At 41.2% G+C, this 25,190-nt stretch overlaps 1 protein-coding gene across 2 annotated transcripts in view; it reads left to right on the top strand.

The window, feature by feature from the left end:
* The window catches only part of ptprn2 (protein tyrosine phosphatase receptor type N2), a 1,069,199-nt gene that overhangs the window by 902,489 nt on the left and 141,520 nt on the right, over positions 1 to 25,190 (top strand). For both annotated transcript variants that reach the window (XM_063044415.1, XM_063044416.1), the window contains one exon: positions 18,989 to 19,207. In XM_063044415.1, the coding sequence (XP_062900485.1) occupies positions 18,989 to 19,207 (219 nt within the window). The remainder of the gene's footprint in view (positions 1 to 18,988; positions 19,208 to 25,190) is intronic.

The raw sequence follows: 25,190 nt of genomic DNA on the forward strand, positions 1-25,190 counted from the left end.
AATTCCAACAGCAACAGGCCTGAAAGCACTAGAGAGGCCTCACTTGGAGTACTGTGAACAGTACTAAGAAAGGATATGCTGAAACTGGAGAGGGTACAAAAGAGGTTCACGAAAATGATTCCAGGATTGAATGGCTTGTCATATGAAGAGTTTTTGATGGCTTGTATTCACTAGAATTCAGAAGAATGAGGGATGACCTAATTGAAACCTATCGGATGTTGAAAGGCTTTGATAGAGTGGATGTGGAGAGGATGTTTCCTATGGTGGGAGAGTCTAGGACCAGTGAATACAGCCCCTCTATTCAGCTTCCTTTTAGAATTGAGATGCAGAGGAATTTCTTTAGCTAGAGAGTGGTGAATCTGTGGAATTCTTTGACACAGGCAGACGTGGAGGCCAAGTCTTTGCATCAGTCTTCACATTAGCAACATACCTGATAGCCAGAGGTCTCAGGGAATAGAATTAGGTACAGTCAAGATTACTAGAGAGAAAGTGCTTGGGAAGCTAAAAGGACTAAGAATAAATAAGTCTCCCAGACCGGATGAGGTGCACTCATGGGTTCTGAAGGAGGTGGCTTTGGAGATTGTGGAGGCATTGGAGATGATCTTCCAGCAATCAATAGACTCTGGCATGGTTACAGAGTACTGGAAAGTCGCAAATGTAGTTCCGCTGTTTAAGAAAAGAGGGAGGCAGCAAAAAGAAAATTACAGACCTATTAGTCTGACATCGGCAGTTGGAAAGTTATTGGAGTCAATCCTCAAGGACGAGGTTATGAAATACCTCGAAGTGCAAGACAAGATAGGCCCAAGCCAGCATGGTTTCATGAAGGGAAGATCCTGCCTCACCAACCTATTGGAATTTTTTGAGGTAATCTCAAATAAGATTGACAAGGGAGAGGCTGTGGATTTTCAAAAGGCCTTTGATAAGGTGCCGCATATGAGGCTGCTTAATAAAATGAGAGCACATGGAATTATAGGAAAGATATTGAAATGGGTGGAGCATTGGCTGATAAACAGAAAGCAAAGGGTGGGAATAAAGGGATCCTATTCTGATTGGTTGCCGGTTACTAGTGGTGTTCCGCAGGGGTCAGTGTTGGGGCCGCTTCTTTTTACAATGTATATCGATGATTTAGATTATGGATTAAATGGTTTGTGGCTAAGTCTGCGGATGACACCAAGATAGGTGGAGGAGCAGGAAGTGTTGAAGAAACGAAAAGGTTGCAGGGAGACTTGGTCAGTTTAGGAGAGTGGGCAAAGAAATGGCAGATGAGATACAATGTTGAGAAATGTACGGTTGTACATTTTGGAAGAAGAGATAATCGGGCAGATTATTATTTAGATGGGGAGAAAATTCAAAAATCGGAAATGCAAAGGGACTTGGGGGTCCTCGTGTAAGATACCCTGAAGGTTAACCACCAGGTTGGATCAGCAGTAAGGAAAGTGAATGCTATGTTGGCATTCATTTCAAGAGGAATAGTGTATAAGAGTAAGGAGGTGTTGACGAAGCTCTATGCGGCACTGGTGAGACCCCATTTCGAATATTGTGTGCAGTTTTTGGCCCCATATCTTAGAAGGGATGTACTGATGTTGGAGAGAGTTCAGAGAAGATTTACGAGGATGATTCCTGGAATGCAGGGGCTAACATATGAGAAGCGTTTGTCGGCTCTTGGTCTGTATTTATTAGAGTATAGAAGAATGAGAGGGGATCTCATAGAAACATTTTGAATGTTGAAAGGATTGGACAGAGTAGATGTGGAAAGGCTGTTTCCCTTGGTGGGTGAGTCCAGGACAAGAGGGAAATCTTAGAATTAGAGGGTACCCATTTAAAACAGAGATGAGGAGAAATTTTTTTAGCCAGAGGGTCGTGGATTTATGGAATTCATTGCCACATACAGCTGTGGAGGTCTGATCATTGAGGGTGTTTAAGGAGGAGATTGATAGGTACCTAATTAGTCAGTGTATCAAGGGATATGGGTAAAAGTCAGAAACTGGAACTAGATGGGAGAATAGTTTAGCCCATGGTGGAGCGGCGGAGCAGACTCGATGGGCCGAATGGCCTACTTCTGCTCCTTTGTCTTGTGATCTTGTGATATTTAAGGCAGAGCTTGATAGATTCTTCATTGGTTAGGGCATGAGGGGAAACAGGGAGAAGGCCGGAGATTGGGGCTGGGAGGGGAAAATTGATCAGCAATGATGAAATGGTGGTGCAGACTTGATGGGCGAAGTGCCCTAATTCTGCTCCTACAGTATATGTATGGTCTTATGGAAAAGGCAGAAAAAATTACCTGCATGGTAGATTACAGTATTTTTAATAATGATAAATTTAGCTAAGGATTTAGAATGGAGATGCAGAGAAATTACTTTAGTCAGACGGTGGCAAATCTGTGGAATTTGTTGCCACGAGTGGCTGTGGAGGCCAAGTCATTGGGTGTATTTAAGGCAGAGATAGATAGGTTCTTGATTAGCCAGGAAAAGGGTATGGAGAGAAGGCAGGGGAGTGGGGATGACTGGAAGAATTGGATCAGCTCATGATTAAATGGCGGAGCAGACTCAAAGGGCCAAATGGCCTACTTCTGCTCCTATATCTTATGGTCTTATGACTTGCTGGATAATAATGCCCCATGCACGTGTATAAAGGAATCCTCTGTGATATGTACAGATAAAAGCCATGGTTGCCCAAACTCCTCTCCCATCCAGTCATGTGTACAAACGCAGATACACAGAAAACAATCTGCTTACTTGGAGAAATATCCACATAGAAGTGACTAGTAATGTATTCATAAATGCACCCAGTGGCCACTTTATTAGGTACCCCCTGTAGATAATAAAGTGGCTACTGAGTTCATGGTGGTGGTCTTCTGTTGCTGTATCCCTTCCACTTTATGTTTGATGTTTTGTGTGTTTGGGGATGCTCTTCTCACACCTCTGCTGATCCCAAGAGATCAGCAGTACCTGAGATAATCAAACCACCCCGTCTGGCACCAACAATCATTCCATGATAAGAGAATTTAGATTACATTTCTTCCCCATTCTGATATTTGGACTGAACCTCTTGACCTCGTCTGCATGCTTTTATGCATCGAGTTGCTGCCACATGATTGGCCGATTAGATATTTGCATTAACAAACTGGTGTACAGGATTACCTAGTAAAGTGGCCACTGAATACATTGGAAATCCTTTGCAAACAATGTATGTTAAATTGAACTAGGGCTTCCCTGCACTTACATTTTGTACTCTGGCTAAATACATTCAAAATTCAGCATTTTCATTGTGATATTTAAAAACAAATTTGAAAATTAGCAATTAGCATCTCCAGTATTTTCTGGATTAAAGGTCTTGTGCTGTCCTTCAATTCTGAGAACATTTTGCACTCATAGTATTGTAACAAAACACCTAAACTTGGGGTATCATTAGCACAATTAACTAGAGACCAGAATAATGGCAGAAAAGTTTAAAAAAATCTGTGTTTGCCAGTTTCAGACTGATGATTATGTTGAAGAGGAAAGATTCTTACTATACATGATGTTCATTTATTTAGCAGTTGAATTTACAGCATTGCACTATGGGTCATGAGCTGACCAATTTATGTTTAAATTTTACATCTATTTGAGCAGACTCTAAAATAATGACAGAAATTGCAGAAAAATACAGCAGGTCAGGGAGCAGTTGTAGAAAGAGGATGGAAGTCTTTCGTCATAACTGGGGAAGTGAGAAAATGAAATAATTTTATATTGCTGAGATGGTGAATAAAGAGAATATATCTGATAGTCTAAGGCTATGGTTTCCATGGTGATTTAAAAGCAGGAAAAGACCAGAAAAATTGGGAAGGGGGGCTATGGCGCATCTGTGGAATGAGAAACAGTTAACATTTATGAAAGAGAGAGAAAGAGACAGAGACAGACAGACAGAGACAAACCCAGAGAGTAGAACCTAAACATGGAGTGTAAAAGATATGAAATGTAAAAACTATTGCAACTGACCAGCAGCTTAGGAGACTGCGCTACTGGAATGAGAAAACATGAGCCAGTATCCTGGATAGACAACCTACACCGGAACTGTCCAGAGACAGAGGAAACAAGCTACCTGAAATTGTTGAATTTGATTTGGTTTGGGAAGGCTGCAGTGTGCTTATTTCCTATGTGTTGAAGCCCAAAGGCCAAAGCCCTGAATCTGAAAGTCCACCTGGGAAGTTGGAGGCCTGATGTCTGTGATTCTGTGGAGGCTAGAGGCCCAAGCTCTCCTAGAGTTGGAGGACTGTGTGTGTGTCTGTGTGTGAGAGAGAGAGAGAGAGAGGGGGGGTGGGAGGATGGGAGGGAGGAAAAGGGCTTGTCTTGTTGCTGTAATTCTGCGGAGCGTTCTCAGCATGCTATATTGATGCCAGAATCCATGGCAACACTTGCAGGCTGGCCCCGCCAATCTTCAGGTTAATCTGTACATTGTTGCTTTTCCTCAAGCCGACATTGAACTTTGTTATAACAATGTACAATGCCACATACGGATAGTTAGGAGGAGGGGTGATATGAAGAATTAGAATAGTAGACAGTCGCAAGTCCAGGGTCACCTAAGCACAGCTGCTCCCTGAAGTGGTCACTCAATCTGCCATTGTAGGGAGGAGGACACTGAATGCAACGCACCAGATTGGAAAAAGTGCAAGTGGACAGTTGCCTTGTGTCCTTGGACAGCAGGAAGGGAAGAATAACTGCTTTGGTATGTAATTATGAATACTTCTGAATGCTAGTGTAAATACGAAGTGTAAATACTGGGTGTAAATACATCCAGTGGCCACTTTATTAGGCACACCTATACTCTTGCTCATCAATGCAAATATCTAATCAGCCAATCACGTTGAAGCAACTCAATGCATGAAATCATGCAGACATGGTCAAGAGGTTCAGTTGTTCAGACCTATGGGGAAGGAATGTGATCTAAGTGACTTTGATTATGAAATGATTTTTGGTGCCTGACAGGGTGGTTTCAGTATCTCAGAAACTGCTGATCTCCTGGGATTTTTATGCACAACTGTCTCTAGAGTTTACAGACACTGCTGCGTAAAACAAAATAAAAATCCAGTGAGTGGCAGTTCTGAGGGCAAAAAATGCTTGTAATGAGCGAGATCAGAGGAGAATGGCCAGACTGGCTCAAGCTGACCGGAAGACAAGAGTAATGCCTTACAATAGTGGTGTGCAGAAGAGCATCTCTGAACACACAACACGTCAAACCTGGAAATGGATGGGCTACAACAGCAGAAGACCACAAACATACATTCAGTCGCTACTCTACTAGGTACAGGAGGTACCTACTAAAGTGGCCGCTGAGCATAGTTTGGTATTGATTATGGTTTATTATTGTCACATATACCAGTAAAAAGCTTGTTTTATTTACTGTGTATGCAGATGAAATAATTACACAGAGCATTGCGGTAGAATAAGGTAAAACCAGAACAAAGTGTAAAAGCTACTGAAAAAGAACAGTACAGGTGAACAAAAAAGTGCAAGGTAGACTGTGAGGCAAGAGTCCATCTTATTGTATGTGGGGTCCATTCAAGTATCATTAAGACCATTACTGAACTGACAATGCTCGGATACTCTCTTCAATTCAGTCATGCGCGCTGAAATAGGATCCCCTGATTTTGATTCTGCTTAGGAAACCAAAAGCATTCTGTAATTAACAATGGCTTTTCTTCTAAATGTTCCTGCATTACTTTAATATTAGCAAAGCTCATTGCTGCTGGTTTGGTTAGTGCAGTTAAACTTCGAAGCAAACTGTATGCCTTTAAACCCACAGAATTCAGCAAAACTGGTGCTTGTTTGTCATTGCTTATTTCATTTGCTTCAAGATACTGTTCAAATAGCTCAACATACATGAGCCAATTACCCGATGTGTAATCAAACTCATCAATCTTTCCGATGTAGCCAGCCATTCTTGCTTTTTTCATGATTATTATCACCCAGTACTCACTCTTTATGACCCCGTGAGTTCTTCTATTTTCAGTCCTCATTTATTAAAACGAATATCTCGTTGAGCTTTCCCAAGTTGATAGCCGTCTTGGGTTCATTTTCAAACTACCTCATCACCAACGTTATGTTTTGTAACTTTGAAATATTAAACTAATTCAAAGGAAGAAATGCAGGAGTCAGAAATGCAGGACTAACTTCGTGTTTACTTTAAGCGAGATGCGCATGTATCACGTGGCAGTATGATGACATTTGCCATTCACATATTTATAAACATAACCTGTAATTAATTATTTAAACAAACAAGAATGCTTAATCAACCAATGTATTTACAAGATTACTCAAAAATTATTGATATATATATATACAGCAGTGGGAATTGAACACGTTAACCATTGTGCTACCATGCTGCCCCTGCACCTGTGCAGTGTAGTCTTATGTTTGTCCTCAGGGGCACTCTTACCTGTTGTCCCTTTCATCTGTGAGTCTGCTGATGTTTCCTTATTTGTTGTGCAAATGTTCTCAACAGCAAGAGACCACAACCCCGCAAGAAGGATCAGGTATCTTCTGATAGAGAACAACAATATGCACCATCACTCTGTAAATCTTCCAAGTTGGTACCAGAGGTGTAAAGTCTCCATTACATCTGTTGAGTATTTTTAAGAGCTTCCAAATTATTGAGTCAATAGGTTCTTTGTTTTCCTCTGTGAATAATGTTTAAATTAGCAAAATAAAAGTACATGAGAAAAGCCATAAGGAAGTAGTACCGGGGGTGCCCAGGTTGAATCCATCTGTATCCTTCCCACACAGATATAGGCAAGTGAAGTCATCATGTCTGCCAAACGACTGGTGTTGACACCTGTTTTTGACATCAAACGAATTTTTAACTATATTGTTTCTTTAACTGAAAGCAGGAAGGTCAAAATTCTTCCTAGCGACAATAGCAAGGGACAGGCCAGAAGGCAAAGTTGGCATTAATTTCAAGAGGGCTAGAATATAAAAGGAAAGATGTAATACTGAGGTTTTATGAGGCACTGATCAGACCATACTTGGAGTATTGTGAGTAGTTTTAAGTGGGCACGTGACCAAGTGGTTAAGGCATTGGACTAGCGACCTGAAGGTCGTGAGTTCGAGCCCCAGCCGAAGCAATGTGTTGTGTCCTTGAGCAAGGCACTTAATCATACATTCACACATCGCTCTGCGACAACACTGGTGCCAAACTGTATGGGTCCTAATGCCCTTTCCTTGGACAACATTGGTGTCGTGGAGAGGGGAGACATACAGCATGGGCAACTGCTGGTCTTCCGTACAACCTTGCCCAGGCCTGCGCCCTGGAGAGTGAAGACTTTCCAGGTGCAGATCCATGGTCTCGCAAGACTAACGGATGCCTTTACTTTAAGTGCTAAGAAAGGGTGTGCTGGCATTGGAGAAGGTCCAGAAGAGGCTCAAGAGAATGATCCCGGAAATGAAAGGGTTAATGTATGAGGAGTGTTTCAGGGCTTTGGGCCTGTGAGGGGAATCTCGCTGAAACCTATCAAATATTGAAAAGCCTAGAAAGAATAAACATGGAGAGGTTGTATCCTATAGCTGGAGAATCTAGGACCAGATGGCACCACAGAAGTCGATAGATCCTTGATTAGTAAAGGCTTCAAAGGTTACGGGGAGAAGGCAGGAGACCGGGGTTGAGAGGGATAATAAATCAGCCATGATAGAATGATGGGGTAGACTCCATGGTCTGATACTACTCCTATGCATTACGGTCTTATGGTCTAAGAATATATAATGACCACATACATCCCAAAAATATACAAGTTAACAAGTTATTTGACAAATGAAAATTGTCTCTTGTGTGTAAATGAGCCTAAGATCTCGGCGGTAATTGTTGAGTATGTGGGGAAAATATCATAGACTAGGGTAGAATTAGAATCATACAGTCATAAGGTGTACAGTTCACAAATGATCCCTTCGACACTTCTCACCCACAGTGCCCATTTGCCCATTTACACTAATCCCATTTGCCCAGTTACGACCGTCTCCTTCTCTGCCCTTGTACCTTAAATGTACTAATTGCAGCTGATTCAATTTTACCTCCTTAGGCAGCGTCTTCCAGACCAGGTCAGATTTACTTTCTTACTGAATGTTATTACAGAATTTTGATAGTGCCGTTCAAACGGTTTCAATGTCAGTATACGTTTTCCATTAAATAGTGTTTCAGCCAGCAGAAAGGGTTGTTACAGGTGAACAAGCTCTTGTCCCCAAGGTCTGTCAAAAGAAACTCATGTCATTTTGCTCAGGATAGATTAGGTTGTGAAAAGAGGATGACGACTGTCCGAGATGAAAAAGCAAATTGTCTACAATAGCAACACACATAAAAGTTGCTGGTGAACGCAGCAGGCCAGGCAGCATCTCTAGGAAGAGGTGCAGTCGACGTTTCAGGCCGAGACCCTTCGTCAGGACTAACTGAAGGAAGAGTGAGTAAGGAATTTGAAAGCTGGAGGGGGAGGGGGAGATCCAAAATGATAGGAGAAGACAGGAGGGGGAGGGATGGAGCCAAGAACTGGACAGGTGATAGGCAAAAGGGGATACGAGAGGATCATGGGACAGGAGGTTTGGGAAGAAAGACGGGGGGGGGGGGACCCAGAGGATGGGCAAGAGGTATATTCAGAGGGACAGAGGGAGAAAAAGGAGAGTGAGAGAAAGAATGTGTGTATAAAAATAAGTAACAGATGGGGTACGAGGGTGAGGTGGGGCATTAGCGGAAGTTAGAGAAGTCGATGTTCATGCCTCCCTCTGTCCCTCTGAATATACCCCTTGCCCATCCTCTGGGTCCCCCCCCCCTTGTCTTTCTTCCCGGACCTCCTGTCCCATGATCCTCTCGTATCCCTTTTGCCTATCACCTGTCCAGCTCTTGGCTCCATCCCTCCCCCTCCTGTCTTCTCCTATCAGTTTGGATCTCCCCCTCCCCCTCCAACTTTCAAATCCCTTACTCACTCTTCCTTCAGTTAGTCCTGACGAAGGGTCTCGGCCTGAAACGTCGACTGCACCTCTTCCTAGAGATGCTGCCTGGCCTGCTGCATTCACCAGCAACTTTTATGTGTGTTGCTTGAATTTCCAGCATCTGCAGAATTCCTGTTGTTTTTGTCTACAATAGTGCTGGGCTTAGCAAGGAATCCATTACGTGTTGGCAATCATGGTCTCAACAACGTGTTCCCAAGGGTTTGCTCATAGTCTTTTCTTAATCAAGGCAATGACCTGTCAAACAACGAAAGCCTCATCATATAGGGCAAGAGTGTAAATGTTAATATAAAAAAATTAAATATACTGTCGACTTGAACTAATGAGGTGAGTATCTTTCCCTTCATTTGATACCATTTTCCTAACAGCACTTATGGTCATAACGTTCAGGCTTTTCTAACAGAGGACCGAGCACCAATGGTGCATTTTGGCAAATGGATACTTTGCTCATTAGCCAACTTGTCTCCCCTTTCCTATTGGGAAGAGTTGATTGGGATATGATGAATATTGGCACAAATTATTTTTCTGGTAAAAGTGTCCCACGCCTCCCCACTCCCAGATTTTCAGCACCCCGTCCTTGCCTGTTTACTTGATTTGATTTATTTTTTGTCAAACTGTTGTCACGTGAATCAAGTCACTGGAGAGAAGTACTGGTAGTTCTAAAGTAGTCTTTACATTTGACAAAATAAGACACAGCAGGCTTCATATTGAGACCTCCTTCAGAGGAAAGAGGCCTGCCGGACCCAACACTACACGACGTTTTATATGCTAAAGATCAAAGGACAATTCCATATTTACACAGCACCTCACACCTCCCTCTTCGCACCCACATGACAGACACCCAAGTAACAAATTAAATCAGCATTGTCTGGTCTTCCAACTAACTGTGTTTCATTGTCTTAGGAACACATTGTTCAGAGTTGCATTTTAGATTTAATCCACAGTTCATATTCGAATCTGAAGACTGGTGGTCAGTTGCTGAAGTTATTTGCTATATGTGCTAACCCCAAAAATGCTCTAACAAAGCAAATGTCTTCTCTATGTCGACAGCAATGCAATTTGATCATTATTCAAGAAGCAGACTGTTCAACACAACACAGTACTACAGCTAAACCAGATCACTCCATGGTCATGAAGACATTTAGATGGTGATTCATTTGTCTAGTTTGATACAAGGACAGCTGTCTTCCCTGTTCATCTGGAGTTGTCACATCCAAAGAATTTCACTCCAAAGGCTTGAGCATACATTTAAGATAGATCCTCACTGCAGAGTACTGACGGAGCTCTGCACCATCTTTCTGAAGGGATGTTAAACTGAACTTCCCTTTCCTTCAGAACTGAAGTTAAAAGATCCAGCAGAACTGCTTGGAACAGCTGGGCAATGTTTTCCTTTAGTGAACTTCTGAATAGAAATGATGCTTAACCTGCATTTATGTTTGCAGTGTAGCATTACTCAAAGTGCTGGAGGAACTCGACAGTCAGGCTGCTCCGATGGAGGGGAATAAACAGCCAGCATCGATAGGTGCTGCCTGACTTGCTCAGTTTCTTCAGCACCTGATGTTTGCCTGACAGTCCTGTGTGCAGGTTAGTTGCTTCTTATCCTCTGTGGTAGCAGTGCCTACTTTTCAAAGAAGTGTCCCACTGCAGAGCGTTTTATAACACCCTGGTCCTGAAGATGGTTCTCGGCCCGAAATGTCACCTGTTTACTCTTCTTCGTACACGCTGCCTGACCTGCTGAGTTCCTCTAGTGTTTTATATATGTTGCTTTAGATTATTTATTATGGCACTAATCTGGTCAGATCTAATCAGAGCCAAATTTTTACATGGAGTCTTCCAGCACAGCACACAGTTCATGAAGTATCCCTTGTTATACTGTCCTAATTTAACCCAGTTAATTACCTATCTTCCTATCAGCCACACACTCCAGAATTCATTTCTTTGCAATGTACTTTGGCCAATTAACCCACTGGCCCACACATTGTTAGGATGTGGGAGAAATCAGAGCACCAGGAGGAAATCTGTACGGTCACAGAGGCAATGTGCTAATCACCATGTCAGAATTAAACTTCAGTCACTGGAACTGTGAAGCAGCAGTTCTGTTTGTTCCGCCACTGTGCTTGCCCCTTGTTGCCTGCCTTTCTTGTAAATCCTGAACTGCTTTAGAGAGTAAGGCATTATACATTAGCTTTCTTCTTTTTAACCCTTCAAAGGAGTCTGGTAATGGTTGGGTTAAGTTGTCCTCCGATCTTGGCAATTTACTTGCAAGCATTTCATCACCGTGTGCGTAGACATCGTCAGTGAGCTGTTGATTGTGCTGTGAATGCTTGGCCTTTATATACTTTTCAATCAGCTGTTTGGTCGTCATCTCGGAAACTCAATGGTGATGTGGGGAGGAAATCTCATCGCTGATTGGTTGCGCAGGGAACTTCGTGTGTTGTGGTCTGGAATTTTGCCCGCATCGGCTCATGAATAGGATCAAGGTCTATGTGTTTGTTGACAGAATTCTTCATGGAAAACCACAGTTCTAGGAATTCTCTTGCATGCTAAGTATTCATGTGCGCCATGACTTTCACTGATGCCCGGTCGAATTTGTGCCCCACACAATCTTCATAGGTAGAGACTAGGGAGAGCTGGTCATGTTACTTTACAGCCAGTTGATGTCTAATAATATTTCAGAGACACAAGAGATTCTGCAGATGTTGGAAATCTTGAGCATAACATGCAAAATACTGGAGAAAATCAGCAGATCGGGTAGGGACGTTTCATGCTGACATTACATTAGGACTGTTTATTTCCATCCATAGATGCTGCCTGACCTGCTAAGTTCCTCCAGCATTTTGTATGTATGGTAACATTTCAATACCAGGCTTAAACAATACATTCAAAATTCTTGCGACAGATGCTTCCCAAAATAAGATTCCTACCACAAAAATTTCCTGTTGAAAAGAAGTGAACGAAATGGTCAGCTAGGGAGTTGAGAGATGTTCAAATGCTCAAATGGTGGCTTTAATTATCAATTTGCATTCACAAAGCAGCCACTGACTGCCACTTACTGGAGCATGAAATAACAGTCAGAAAATGCTGGGGAAACTCATCACGTCAGGCAGTATCTGTGGAAGGAGATGCGGAATTAATGTTCCAGGGCAAAGATCAATCATGATTTACTTGAATATATTTGATGGTATTTTTGCCGATGCGGGTAATTGTTTCAATACTGTGCCGTAGCGCAATATATAAGCTAATAATTCTTACTCTGAACTTGCAGTGATTGAGCCTTGCAAGTTAGGAGCATGTATTTAGGTTGTGCCCTGCTCCCAAATTTTGATTGGTTCAGGCACATCTGCGATCTAACATCAGGTAATTTGCCAAGCTATTCAGCCTTGGATGCAGGAAACGCTGTCGAAAATCTTCTTCAAATTCCAAGCGTCACCTACGGTTGGTGCAGATAAAGATGTTGTTCTGATTCATGGGCATCAATCTCTTCAAAGTACAAGACGCTGCTTTTCCAAATGTGTTAAGAGACCCTAGGGGCAGTGATGGGTGAGGTGGGTAAGGATAAGATTTGCTGTTGGTGCTTAATGTGTCGTTCAACATTTATGAGTTTTTTTAAATGCCTTCATTAACACCTCTGCCAATATAATGGAGAGGCAAATGTGTTAAATGGTCATTTACTGTTAACACCAACTGTGATCTGCACCAGTTAATTTTTACATTTGATCATTATGGATTTATATCTGAAGCCATATCAGAATGGAATTCTCTTTCTACTTTGAAAGAAGACTTACTGGCTACCAAAGTTAAACAATTGCACCAACAATCAGTGCTGGAAGGTGTACAGATTTGCAAAAATGAATGTATGTAAGAGGAACAAGTGTGGAATTAGTATCAAAGGTAATTATCTAAAAGTAGAATTCAATGCCATGAGATATACACATTGCTGCCCAGTTGGACCATGGTTACCCAGGGTGAATTTTGCTTCTTGTCAGGGAGAATGAGGAATTCATTCCTCCTCCCCTTTCCATCCACGGCTGGTTTCTGACATATTATGACGACGGCTGCAAAGGAAAAATCTCAATCAATTGCAAAAACCTATTGACGGCCGATCACATTAATCAAGCAGACCTCGTTCTGGTCAGATCAGCCAAGGCACAAGCACTTGAGATCAATCGCGCTCTAATACTGGCAGTGGATTAAGGACGGAATAATTACCTCGGGCTTCTCCGAGGGGCATTTTGATTTGGCTTTGGCAGAATTAAAGCTGTAGGCCATATTTGCGCCTCAGTTTAAATTGTACCTTCCTGGGCCGCTATTCTTCCCGCAAGCACCAAGACTGGTGCGTTGTGAAAGAGCTCATTTTGTCAGGTCTTCGGGACTGCCATCTCCAGCTGTCACAGGAAGAAACAATAGGGGAAACACAGAGGGAGGGGGAATTGAATAGAAAGATAAATTGAAGAGCCCTCCCAAGATTTGTCATATGCGCCTGACATGGTTTCTTCTTCACAACTACCACCCCTCCCCACCCCCATCAACCTTCCTTTCTTTCCCTTTCCTGCTCGCTGCAGCTGTTGCCTTATGCAAGCTCGCCTAACCCAACCAAAAGCTAATTAATATGCTTTGTACTTCATATTCACCTTTCTCTCTGGACATCGGCTTTTTCTGCCTGTGGACCGAACCCATGCCCCTTTGCCCACACGAGGGTTAATTCAGCTTGGGGCTCAAATTTTGTCACTCTCAGCTAAACTCATGAATGGTGCCAAGGTAAAATATATATTTTTTAAAAAAAAACCTGTGGGGAACTTGCTTGCAGCTAACAACACAGAAAAATTGAACAGGCTACAAACAGAAGTCTCAAGCAGCTTTACAAATGAGTGACAAAATTGATATCCATTCATATTCACACTTCTGTAAGGTTTATTAACAGAAAAGCTTCTTATCTAATTACTGTCAGCAACATGTGGAAGCATCACCATAGCAACCAGTGGATGTGACATGTGGTGTAGACAGGGGCTTTGGAGCTGGCCAATATAAGGAGGGGCTCAGACCCCCACTTTGTGGTCAAAAACCCATCACCCTCTCACATAAGGCTAGTTCTAAGACTGAGAGGCCACAGAAGAGAATCTTGCGTTTCCCTTTTTTTTCCCTCCTCCTCCATCTCCTCCTCCTCCTCCTTATGAAGTTCAAACCACTGCAAGCTCTCCAGCTGAATGAAGTAAGGCAGCTGCTGGCTTCATCCCTGCGAAAAATGAATGATGGACGGTTAATATCAGAAGCTGGAAGTGCAAGAAGCAAAAAGAAATGAAACATTCGGGTCAAATCTTTCTCCCTGGTTCTTTGCATTAAAAGGATAGCTGCTGAAAACCCTTGAATTTGAAAAATTATAAGCAGTGAATTCAGGTATGTGAGATTCGTTTCATATTATGATCAGGTTGCCCGGTGTTCAGTTATTTATCTCTGAAAATCCTGTGTTGGTGATTATTTCTGACTACCTTGACATTTTTTAAAGAATAATTCCTCTTTCACGATCTTTCTTTTTACAAAGTGCCAATTCAGTAACAGTAACTTTCTTTGAACCGCAGAAGGTTTGAGTGAATTGTGTTTGTGTGCTTAGTAATAATAGGGCTCTTACTTCCATTAATTTTACATCCGTCAGTTGGCACTGATGGGGGGGTGTTGGTGGGGGGACGAAGGTCGAGACTGCATTTCAAAAGAACCTTAAAAGTAGCCTCAAAACATTGGCACAATTGGGATTTGTTTCGTTCGTTGAAGAACGGGTTAGCATCCACCACATCATAGATTTCTCCCGTAATATTTTCTTTGTTCAGGTTTATAAGTTCATAGTGTTGGAAAATAAAGCAAAAAAGAAAAGCGTCAGGAATAGTGTCATTTTTCCACTTACAGATGATGTGAGCGGTGGTGTTAAGGTCACTGAAAGATCACTGTGTCTCTTCATATGAATAGGTCTGTGCTTTTTGCTATGACCTTTCTCAGTGATTTCAATAAGCCAGACCTCCAGAAATCCTTCTCCCCTTTGTCTTCCTGATTTCTGTAATCCTTTATACCCTCACTCAAGAGAATAAATGTCTTTAAATCCCTTGTCTTGGCAGATTTTTTTCTGAAAAGGTAAAACTATTAAATCCGACCCCGTTCCGATTGATAAATTGATGCCTCATTGTTTGCTGGACAGAAAAGAATAAACTCACCCAAAATTAAAAGCAGAACACTGAGAGGACTCTCTGGTATTGCTTTGCACCATGGTAACATCAAAAAGTTTTTTTTTATTGAGAGGTAGGATAGATATGGAAGGTGTTCACAAGAAGGTAAAAAAAAATAAACTTTACAAATTTTGGAATCCCATGGAAGTATCTTGGCAACTGTCAATTAAAGAGAAATTTATATTGAAGAGGATGGTTTAAATATTAACTGCTCCATCCTTTCGGCTACAATGAATGATAAATTTGCAAGTACAATTTTCAGTGATATGGTGGGACAATGGTGATCTGGGGCACAAAGCATTTTTTCCCCTGCAGTTTTAAATGACAATGCCTCATGTTTTAGTAATATCTTTTTGAAAGGATTTTGTAATGTCAAGTGTTAATACACAATTATTTCTGCTTGAGTGAATGCATTTAATATATTTTTCTTTTTAAAAAAAACACAAAAGTTTAAATATTGATGGAGGGAGATGATGATTGGTATATAAAAAAAGCTTTTGGTGCTTTCCCTTTGAATTATTTGCTTCACCCTGAAATGTAAAAAGAGCACTGCCTAGTACTTAATTTATTAAAGCATATTGAGCTTTGAGAAAATGGTTGTGTGCATACATTTATATTTACCCTCAGCTTCATTCAAGAAATGGTAGAACTACATATTTTGCTAAAGTGTATGAATAGGCTCCAGAACAGATATCACTCATCTGCCCAGGAGTAAATGGAGAAACAATTTTCCCCCTAGGATGATAAAATAAGTCAAACTTGCAGAATTAATCCATTTAACTCTTGGCCTCTGGTCGTGCTGGTGATAAGTTGTCTGCTTCCGTCCTTACAAAGACATCTGAAATTATTTTTGCAACATTTCTGGTGTCAAAAAATCTGAGACTGTGTGCGTGCGTGTGTGTTTGAGGTTTTAGCAACTGATAAAATATTAAGCTTACAGTAATGAGTGAATTGCACATGGTTCCGTAGTCTTCTGAAGTAAGCAAGCTTGCTGAGTACCTTTTGGAAAACAAGCAGGCCATTCTGCCCTTTGAGTCTGCACTGCCACTCATTTAGACCATTGCTAAACAGCACCTCTACTATATTTGTCCATCGTCCACCCATGCCGTTTGATATTCTGACCCAGCACAGATCTGTGGCTCTCAGTCCTGAAGCCACCATCTCTCTCCCACCTTCCACAGCCCCTGGGTCTGAGGATTCATGAGTTCCACTGCTCTTTGTTGAACAGGGTTCTTCCTGATTTCCCTTCTAACAGGCCTTGCTTCAGTTTGGGGTTTTTGTCCCTTTTCCCTCATGGCCCCTCACGCCAGGGGAAGTGATCTTTTCACATTTACCCTATCAAATCCCCTTCAACATTTAAATATTGAATTTTTGTGCTATTTTTTAAATCCAGTTCCTTAGGGCTCTTTCAATACTATAATACTGACTTCCACCGTGTTTTTAATGAAATATGTAATTGGACAACAATTCATTGTGGTGTGCTTCTACTAGATCTGTACATTTGTTCTGTGAATTCTTTTAACTAGTGTTCAAAACGTATTGCATTGAAAATTCAGCTTTCAACTCCAGGGATGTAGATCTCCACTGAAACCTGACTACCATTAAATACAAAGCTGGTGAGCAAAATCCCATTTTAAATATCCCTTCATATTCTCTCATGCAAGTTGTTTTGAAATTCGAGGAAAACAGGACCTGGATTTGAATTCGAAAGGATGCACTAAAACGTACATTTTTAAAATATTGCATTTCTCTTTTGCCTTTATTGCAAAAACAAAGTCATGAAAAAAAATTTTGTCTGGAAATTCAGTCCAGTTTATGTTATTCATAATGTTCCATCAGGAGCAGGATTGGTAGTAAACAGTATTATATGGTGCATTTCATCATTCATACTACAGTATTCAACTGATCTTAATAGTGTCCACAATGCATAAAACATACTTAAACTCATACCATCAACATGTGTGTGCATTATTACATAACAAAGAAGGGGAAATACCTTTTTTTCTAGCATGATTTTATCGATCTGGAAAGACTAAATTAGTTTGCCCATGCAGTTTCAAAAGACTGAAATATAAAGTAATGGATTTGAGTCGGCAGATAAGATACTTAAGTACTTCTTTTCATCACGTCTTACATAGTGTACCAAGATTCTTGAACCACAGAACACAATTAACCATTCAGGAATATTTCATGTATCAGGTGTTTAAAAGAAAAGAAAAGCATGTTATTAGCTAAGAAAACATCCTCCTTAAATTTCCGCGTGATGTTTATAAAGGGATTGCAGCCCATTCCAGATCACACAGATATATTTATGTTGTTTCTCTTCTTCTAATTGCACTTAACATTAAAGCATTTGGCATTTTCTTTCCCTTTGTATGTCCTGTGTAAGAATAGCTAATTAAACTCCATGCTTGCTTGATGCAAAATCGTTTGAAACAGCCGCACAAAAAAAAGGATTTTCTCCCCACCCACCACTCAAAACCCCTAACATTTTAAGCATTCAGCCTTATTGAGAGTCATGTGAAGACTGCTCAAAGGGAAAGATTGACAGCGCTAATTCAGGCTTTTATAGCTCACGTTTAGCTGTTTCAGATGCATGTAAGTCAGCCAAGCAAATCTATTAAAGGAACAAAATCTATTGAAATTTTTCATGCATTTGCAACCAGAAACTTTTTTCTTCTTCTTTTAATTATCAGTATCAGAGAATTAACAAGAGAGAACTTCTTCTCAGGTGGCAATGCCAGCCAGGCAGCATGGGTCCTACACAGCACCTGATAGTTAATTTCAATGATTTGGGAAAGAATTAAAGATTTCATTCTAGGCTGGCCTCATCTGCACTCAAAGTAAGGCAGATTCCTATCCTGATATTTTCTCCAAGTTAAAAAAAACATTGAAATAAAGATGATAAAGTATGTTTGGGATCGCTGTTTAAAGAATAGCCCTGCTCTTGAGTGACTTGAAATGAATAAAGAATATTTTATATGCAACAATACCCGGGAAGCAAGATTTCAAGGACAGATACATTTAAGGGGAGAAACAATTTCGCATGGCTTAGCATGGGACTGCTGTCAATTCACCTCCTGGGGGTCACCACGCCTCACTATCCTTCTCTGCGGTGCATAGTCAAAGCAGGAAGATCTCAGAGCCTTTATTCAGCGTGAGCTTCCCATTAACGTGTGCCTCAGTGGCAGCAGCAGCTAATCCCGTGGACTGAAGGCAAGAGGCTAATTAGGGACAAGCTCCAACTGTCGAGCCTACTGATAATTGCTCGGTGGCCTTTATGGTGAAAGGGACTGAAATGGACTGGGTTTGAACCAGCTCTCTATACATTGCTTACAAGCATAAATTAGAAGTTGGCTGCGTGAATGGGAGCAGAAAATTACTAGCAGGATAGTAGAGGTAATGAATAGGTTGGCTAAGCTTTCAGGAGTTAAATTAAAAAATCCATTTGTAACCAAGTGAAAATGGGGTACTAGAAAGAGGGCTAATTGTTTCCCATCCTGCAACAACTGTGCATGGGTTTAAATTCATTTCTGTGGCAATTGCAAGCAAAAATGTTTTAATGTTTGTTTTGTTTTGTTTTGCTCAATTTTTAAATTGTTATTAATATATCTAATGATTAATGCTGACAAAGATGAATTGCTGTAGAGTCTCATAGTGGAGAGGAACAAACCAGAATAGAGCCAACGCAATCTTTTATGGAACAAAAATCACACCCACTAATCTCTGGATTGTTTTGCAAATGAAATGATATTTTTAACCTGTCTCTCATTCTTATCCCAACCACCCCCCCCCCCCACCCCACCACAGAAGAGCAAACTGCGCGCATCCCCCCACTGGGCCAATGAAGAGGAGTCAACCAAATTTATTATCTTAACAATAATCTCCATCGTCTGCATCATTGGGGTTCTTGTTGCGTCAGGAATCATTTACTGCCTTAGGCACCGCTCTCACCACAAACTGAAGGAGAAGCTGATTGCACTGGGACATGATGCCACAGTCAGTTCAGATGCCACCAGTGCCTACCAGGTAATAACTATTGTCTTTATTTAGGGCCTGAAGAGCCATTCCTGTTGCTTAACCCATCTTTTAATGGAAGAAATGACTGTTATTCCTTATTCATTGTACGTCAGGGTATCATCTTGTAATTGGAACATAATTAACATGCTGCTTTTGTCTTGCTCTTATTATTTTCAAACCAGCTCAGGATTGAAGGATGGGTTAGAGAAGCAAGAGGTTAGGTAGCAGGGCTGGCTATTCCCTAATGATCCACAAGACTTACATTGCACTGCCTCACTACTACCAACAGTAAACCTGAGCATCTACCCTGCACAGAAAAATATCCCTCTAGCTAAAATATTAACATCCAAAAAAAGTGGAAAAATAAAACTGATTGTCAATGTTATTGTGGAAATTCTTCCATTAGTTACGCTCAGGCTTAGAATATATTTGGACAGTTTTTTGTTTGATCGTTTAAGTGCAAGGATCAGAGCTAGGACACTGGACCGAGGGAGAGACGGGGAGACATAGAAGTTCTCTGGTTTGCCCGGTTTACAATAGATGGCATTTTAACGTTGCTTGGCCAAAGCATGTTATAAGGCAGGTCTTCACCACAGGCTTGTAGGTGCAAAATATTGAAATTTGTGCTGAGAATCATCCAGGTCAGAAAGAGTCAAAATTATGTGTTGCCAGTGGTGGCACAGGAAACACAGAAAGTTTGCCATATTTCTTAAGAGTAGCCCTGGATGTACAATTGATTCATCAGCTTTTCCAAGTGTGTGCATTTCTGAGTGTGTTCCACGACGATGGTAGGCAGCGATTGGTGATTCCTCAGATTACTAGGACCTGCCCACAGTAACTAAAGCAGAGAAATCAGTACCTGGAGCAAAAAGTAACTGATTCCTCACCGTTTCATTCAAACGTGGGTGATAAGTGGGGAGCTTACTGTTGTTAGAACTAAGAGGTTTACCAGCTTCCAATCAATTAGGAATAATTACGTGGAATAAAACCCAAGACAAACATTATAGTTGGACAAGTATATTGAAAATAATCAATCCAAAGCAGTTCTCCTTAAAAACTATCAACAAACCTTATAAGATGTAATAGAATCAAGGCAATCCATTCCCAGCACTGAGATTCCCTGGTAGATTTTCTGTATTTAACGGTAAAGATCTTCAGTGTTTTAAATTCCCTTGTCTTCCCATTCAAATCAATGAAAGAGAGCCGGTTATTTGGAATGGGGCTCAAAAGAAACAGAAGACCTCACATCTCAATGAAAATGATAATATTTTAATGTCCATTAATCTTTTTATTTCCCATAATACCACAGATCACCTGGAATTTGAATGTAGTTATAAACTCGTGTAGAGCAATTTATCATTCATATTGGAAATCACCACGGGCTGCTGACTGCAGACGTGCAATATTGCTTCTTATTCTTACACAGGGGCACATACATCACCTTTGTTTCTCAGTTGTAGCCAATAATAACAATGCTAATAATACTTCTAAGTGTTATCAAAGAAAGGATGTGCTGGCATTGGAGAGGGTCCAGAGGAGGTTCACGGGAATGATCCTGGGAATGAAAGAGTTAACATATGAGGACTGTTTGATAGCTCATGGCCTATACTCACTGGAGTTTAGAAGAATGAGGGGGAGGGGGGATCTCATTGAAACCTATCAACTATTGAAAGGCCTAGATAGAGTGGACGTGCATAGGATGTTTCCTTTAGCGCTGGAGTCTGGGACCAGAGGGCACAGCCTCAGAATAGAAGGATGTACCTTTAGAACAGAGATGAGAATGAATTTCTTTAGCTCGAGGGTGATGAACCTGTGGAGTTCATTGAAACAGATAGATGTGGAGGCCAAGTCATTGGGCATATTTAAGGCGGAGGTTGAGAGGTTCTTGATTAGTCAAGGTGTCAAAGGTTACAGGGGCAAGACATTAGGATGGGGTTGAAAGGGATAATAAATCAGCCATGATGGCATGGTGGAGCAGACTCGATGGGCCAAATAGCCAAACACTGCTCCTAAGTCTTACGGTCTCATGGCTTTACACCTAAATGAAAGCTAGATATAGTTAGGTATGTCAACAATTGTTTCTCACTCACGATTCTGATAATTTGACTTTAAAAAGACGAGTTCACATTAATAAACTGACAATCATTCTGCACATCAGGTGTGAGAAAGCTCCAAACTGCAAATACAGCTGCAGCTTTTGTTAAAAGACAGACCGAATTTGTAAGTGCAGTCACTGCCGTTTATGGAGATTGCTGTGTCAGATCAATATACAGATTTAACTTCAATACAAGTTGCTGAAGATTTGCATGAGTACTCACTTTTAAAAAAATCTACCTTTAGCTGAAACATTGAGAGGAAAGGCTGAGGCACTAATGTCATTGCAAAATTTGACTGATTGGGTTAAAACGTATATTTGCAATGTTGCTGAAAGAATTTAATGAAGATATTTTAAAATGTAGACCAGCTTTGGGTATCTGATTTAAGCACATTCTACACATACAGGCTCTGATTATTATGAGGAAATTTTACATTGTGTAACAGCCTTCATTAATTGAATTGATAATTAAACATTGTTTCGCCATGCTGGAATTGTTTAAGTTTCTGCGTGCGACCTTAATGCCTTTTCTCCAGAGGCTATGACAGTTAAATCTATATTGTTTTTATAATGAGCTCAAGTTGAGTTAATAAGGAAGCAAACCTTATATTTAATAGGTAAATGACAGCTGTAGGTGAACAGAAATGGTTGACTATGATGTGGAGGTGTTAAGGGGAGATCTTTCGAAGAGTGTTAGCAGAGGGAAGAGAAAATGCCTGTCTCGTAAATGGAACATCACATCTACCTGTGCTCCCGTTAGAACATGATTATCAGTGCAGTGATACACCAAGAGTTGACGTTTAGTAGCCCTGGACAATAACTCAGCAACTTGAAACTGATGTATTACTAAGCAGATGAGCTAATAAGCTAATGCAAGTTGAAACTATTTCTCCAACTTTTATTGCAAGGCTGCAGCAATAGCTTTGTGTTAGATGTGCACTGCTTCATGTAGTTTTAAGGTACACAGAACAGAATGCTGTTAATTTGATCTGTAACTTTGTCTACTTACGCTGATCTCAGAAGTAGTGGTTAAGATGTTATGCATTTAATAGTCACTTTATGAGGTACTTTTTCTGCCTACTAAAGTGGTAACTGATTACATGTTCATGGTCTTCTGCTGCTGTCCGATGTGTTGTGCACTCAGAGATGCTCTTCTGCACACCACTGTTGTAATGCGTGGTTATTTGAGTTATAGTTGCATTCCTGTCAGCTTGAATCAGTCTGGCCATTCTCCTCTGAACTCTCTCATTAACAAGGCATTTTCACCCACAGAACTGCCAGTCAATGGATGTTTTATTTTTGTTTCTCGCATGATTCTCTGTAAACTCTAGAGACTGTTCTGTGTAAAAATCCCAGAAGATCAGCAGTTTTTGAGATACTCAAGCTACCCCCTCTTCCACCAGTGATTATTCCACAGTCAAATTCACATAGATCACTTTTCTTCCCCATTCTGTTGTTTGGTCTGAACAACAACTGAACCTCTTGACCATGTCTGCATGCTTTTATACTTTGAGTTCCTGCCACATGATTGGGTGATTGGATATTTGCATTAATGAGCAGGTGCACAGGTGCACCTAATAATGTGGCCACTGAGTGTAAGTGACAATAGGTATCTCCAACAATGGCAAGTGAAGCCTTGGTGGTCCTTAATGATATATTTCACCTGCTGGAATGGTAGAGAGTGCATGAGCCCAGAACTGATGTGACTGAGGCAACCTAATGGTCTTCGCTGCCATGTTCACACATAATAAATGGCCTCGCAGGTGGGTAAGGGCTAATCCTGACTGCTGAGGTATGCCTGGACTGCCAATATATAACGTGGTTGTCACATCCAAGGCAGCGTAAACTGCTGGAACTATACCTGCTAAGCATCAGCACCTCGAGAAGAGGAGTTGAAATAAGAGCGAAAACCATTTGTTGTGTGGTGAATGCAAGGGGGCACAACTTTAACGAGTTGGGAGGAAAGTTTACAGGGACGTCAGAGGTAGGATTTTTTACACAGAGAGTGGTGGCTTTGTGGAATGCGTTGCTAGGGTTGGTGGTCAGGGTAGATACATTAGGGACATTTAAGAGATTCTTATATAGGCACGTGGATGAAAGAGAAATAGAGGGCTTTGCTGGAGGGAAGGGTTAGATTGACCTTGGAGTAGGTTAAAGGCCTGGCACAACGTCATGGGTTGGTATTATGCTTTGTACTGCGTTCATTTAAGGCCAGATTGCTTCACCCTTCACATTAACACAAAAATGTCACAGGTGCTGAAAATCGGAAATTTAAAAAAAACATTTGCTGCTGATGCTCAGCAGTAGCTCATGCTTCTAATTCTTGACTTTTCATCACTTTGTTGACTGGATGTTTTAGAGAACTTCTGACATTAAAGGGAGAGTTAATTGTTGAAATGAGGAGAATAGTCGTCCCCAGCATAATTTCAGAAAGAAATTAATGATTGCTGCTGGATCTGCTATGTATTATGGGTCTGATACTCTGCGTCATCACTTCAGGTACAGTAAATACATTCCAGAGGAGGAAAGGACTGGGAATTTATTTCAGTTTAGTTTGAGCACAGTCATTGAGAATGAGGGAAAAAACTAAGCATCTGCGGTGACCAGTCTCAGTACGGAGTTCTGATCACAATTCAGTCAATGAATCAATCCACTGCTCAGACTTTGAAGATTTCAGTCTCACAATTTGATACGAACCAAGCAGCAGAACCTAATCTGGACAAAGAAAATGAATATTCAAGAGAGCAATAGACCATGTCATTCCTAGGCTGGTGATGGGAAAGGTCAACCAGGTTTCTTGATCTCAATATCTATTCAGCAACCTCTGCTGGGAAGATTGTGTTTGGGGACGGGATCAGGCTCGGCTGTCATACATCCCATGGTTGCATCGGCATTCACTGTCCATCTCAAGCAAACACAATGGGCAGTGTATAGGAGGACACCAAAACAGAAAAGGAACCGTAAAGCTCTGTGACTTTGTAGCCACCGGAAAATATGGCACAAATAAAGCAGGGTTAGGTGGTTTGAAAAAAGCACAAAAACACAGAGCAGAAAAATAAATTGAAAGCACAGTTGTGTACTCAGAGTGTCAACCATGAAATAAGGTAAGTTGAAGGATCTGCTATCTATAACTGATTGAGAAAGCAGATAGTTGTGCATTAAGGTATTGCTTTTGATTTTCTGGAACTGGCCTTCAAAATTATTTACACTTCAACTCCATTTCTCTCACTTTCATAAAATTGGATCCTCACATAATGTGGAGAGACACCATTGTTTTTTTTTGCTCCATGCAATTCAACATCCTTTGTAGTGTGAGGAATAGCAGTGGAAGTAACCTCTTGAGCCAGCTCTGCCATTCAGTAAAATATGCGGTTGATCCTGTGCCTAAGTCCCAGTTCTGATTCCAATCCCCACTAACCCCTTGTCAAATATCCGTCAAGCTCGTTCTTGTAAATACTTTGCCCTGTGACATATACACTCAACGGCCAGTTTATTACATTCAGGAGTGGAACCCGGTATGATCTTCTGCTGTTGTAGCCAACCATTTCATGTTGTGCGCTCTTCTGCATATCACTGTTGTAACGCAGGGTTACCTGAGTTACTGTCACCATCCCGTCAGCTTGAACCAGTCTAGCCATTCCCCTCTGACCGCTCTCATTTACAGGACCTTTCCCTCCACAGAACTGTCGCTCACTGGGTGTTTTCTCTTTTGTTTTTTGCACATTCTCTGTAAACTCTCGAGACTATTGTACATAAAAATCCCTGGAGATGAGCAGTTTCTGAGACACTTAAGCCACAATCATTCCACGGTCAAAGTCACTTAGATCACTTCTTTTCCCCATTCTGAGTGTAGATTTCCAACGATTTGCAGTGCCCTGTGTGTTTCAATACTTTATG

This window comes from Mobula hypostoma, chromosome 3, assembly GCF_963921235.1.
Source record: "Mobula hypostoma chromosome 3, sMobHyp1.1, whole genome shotgun sequence".
Classification (NCBI taxonomy): Eukaryota; Metazoa; Chordata; class Chondrichthyes; order Myliobatiformes; family Myliobatidae; genus Mobula; species Mobula hypostoma.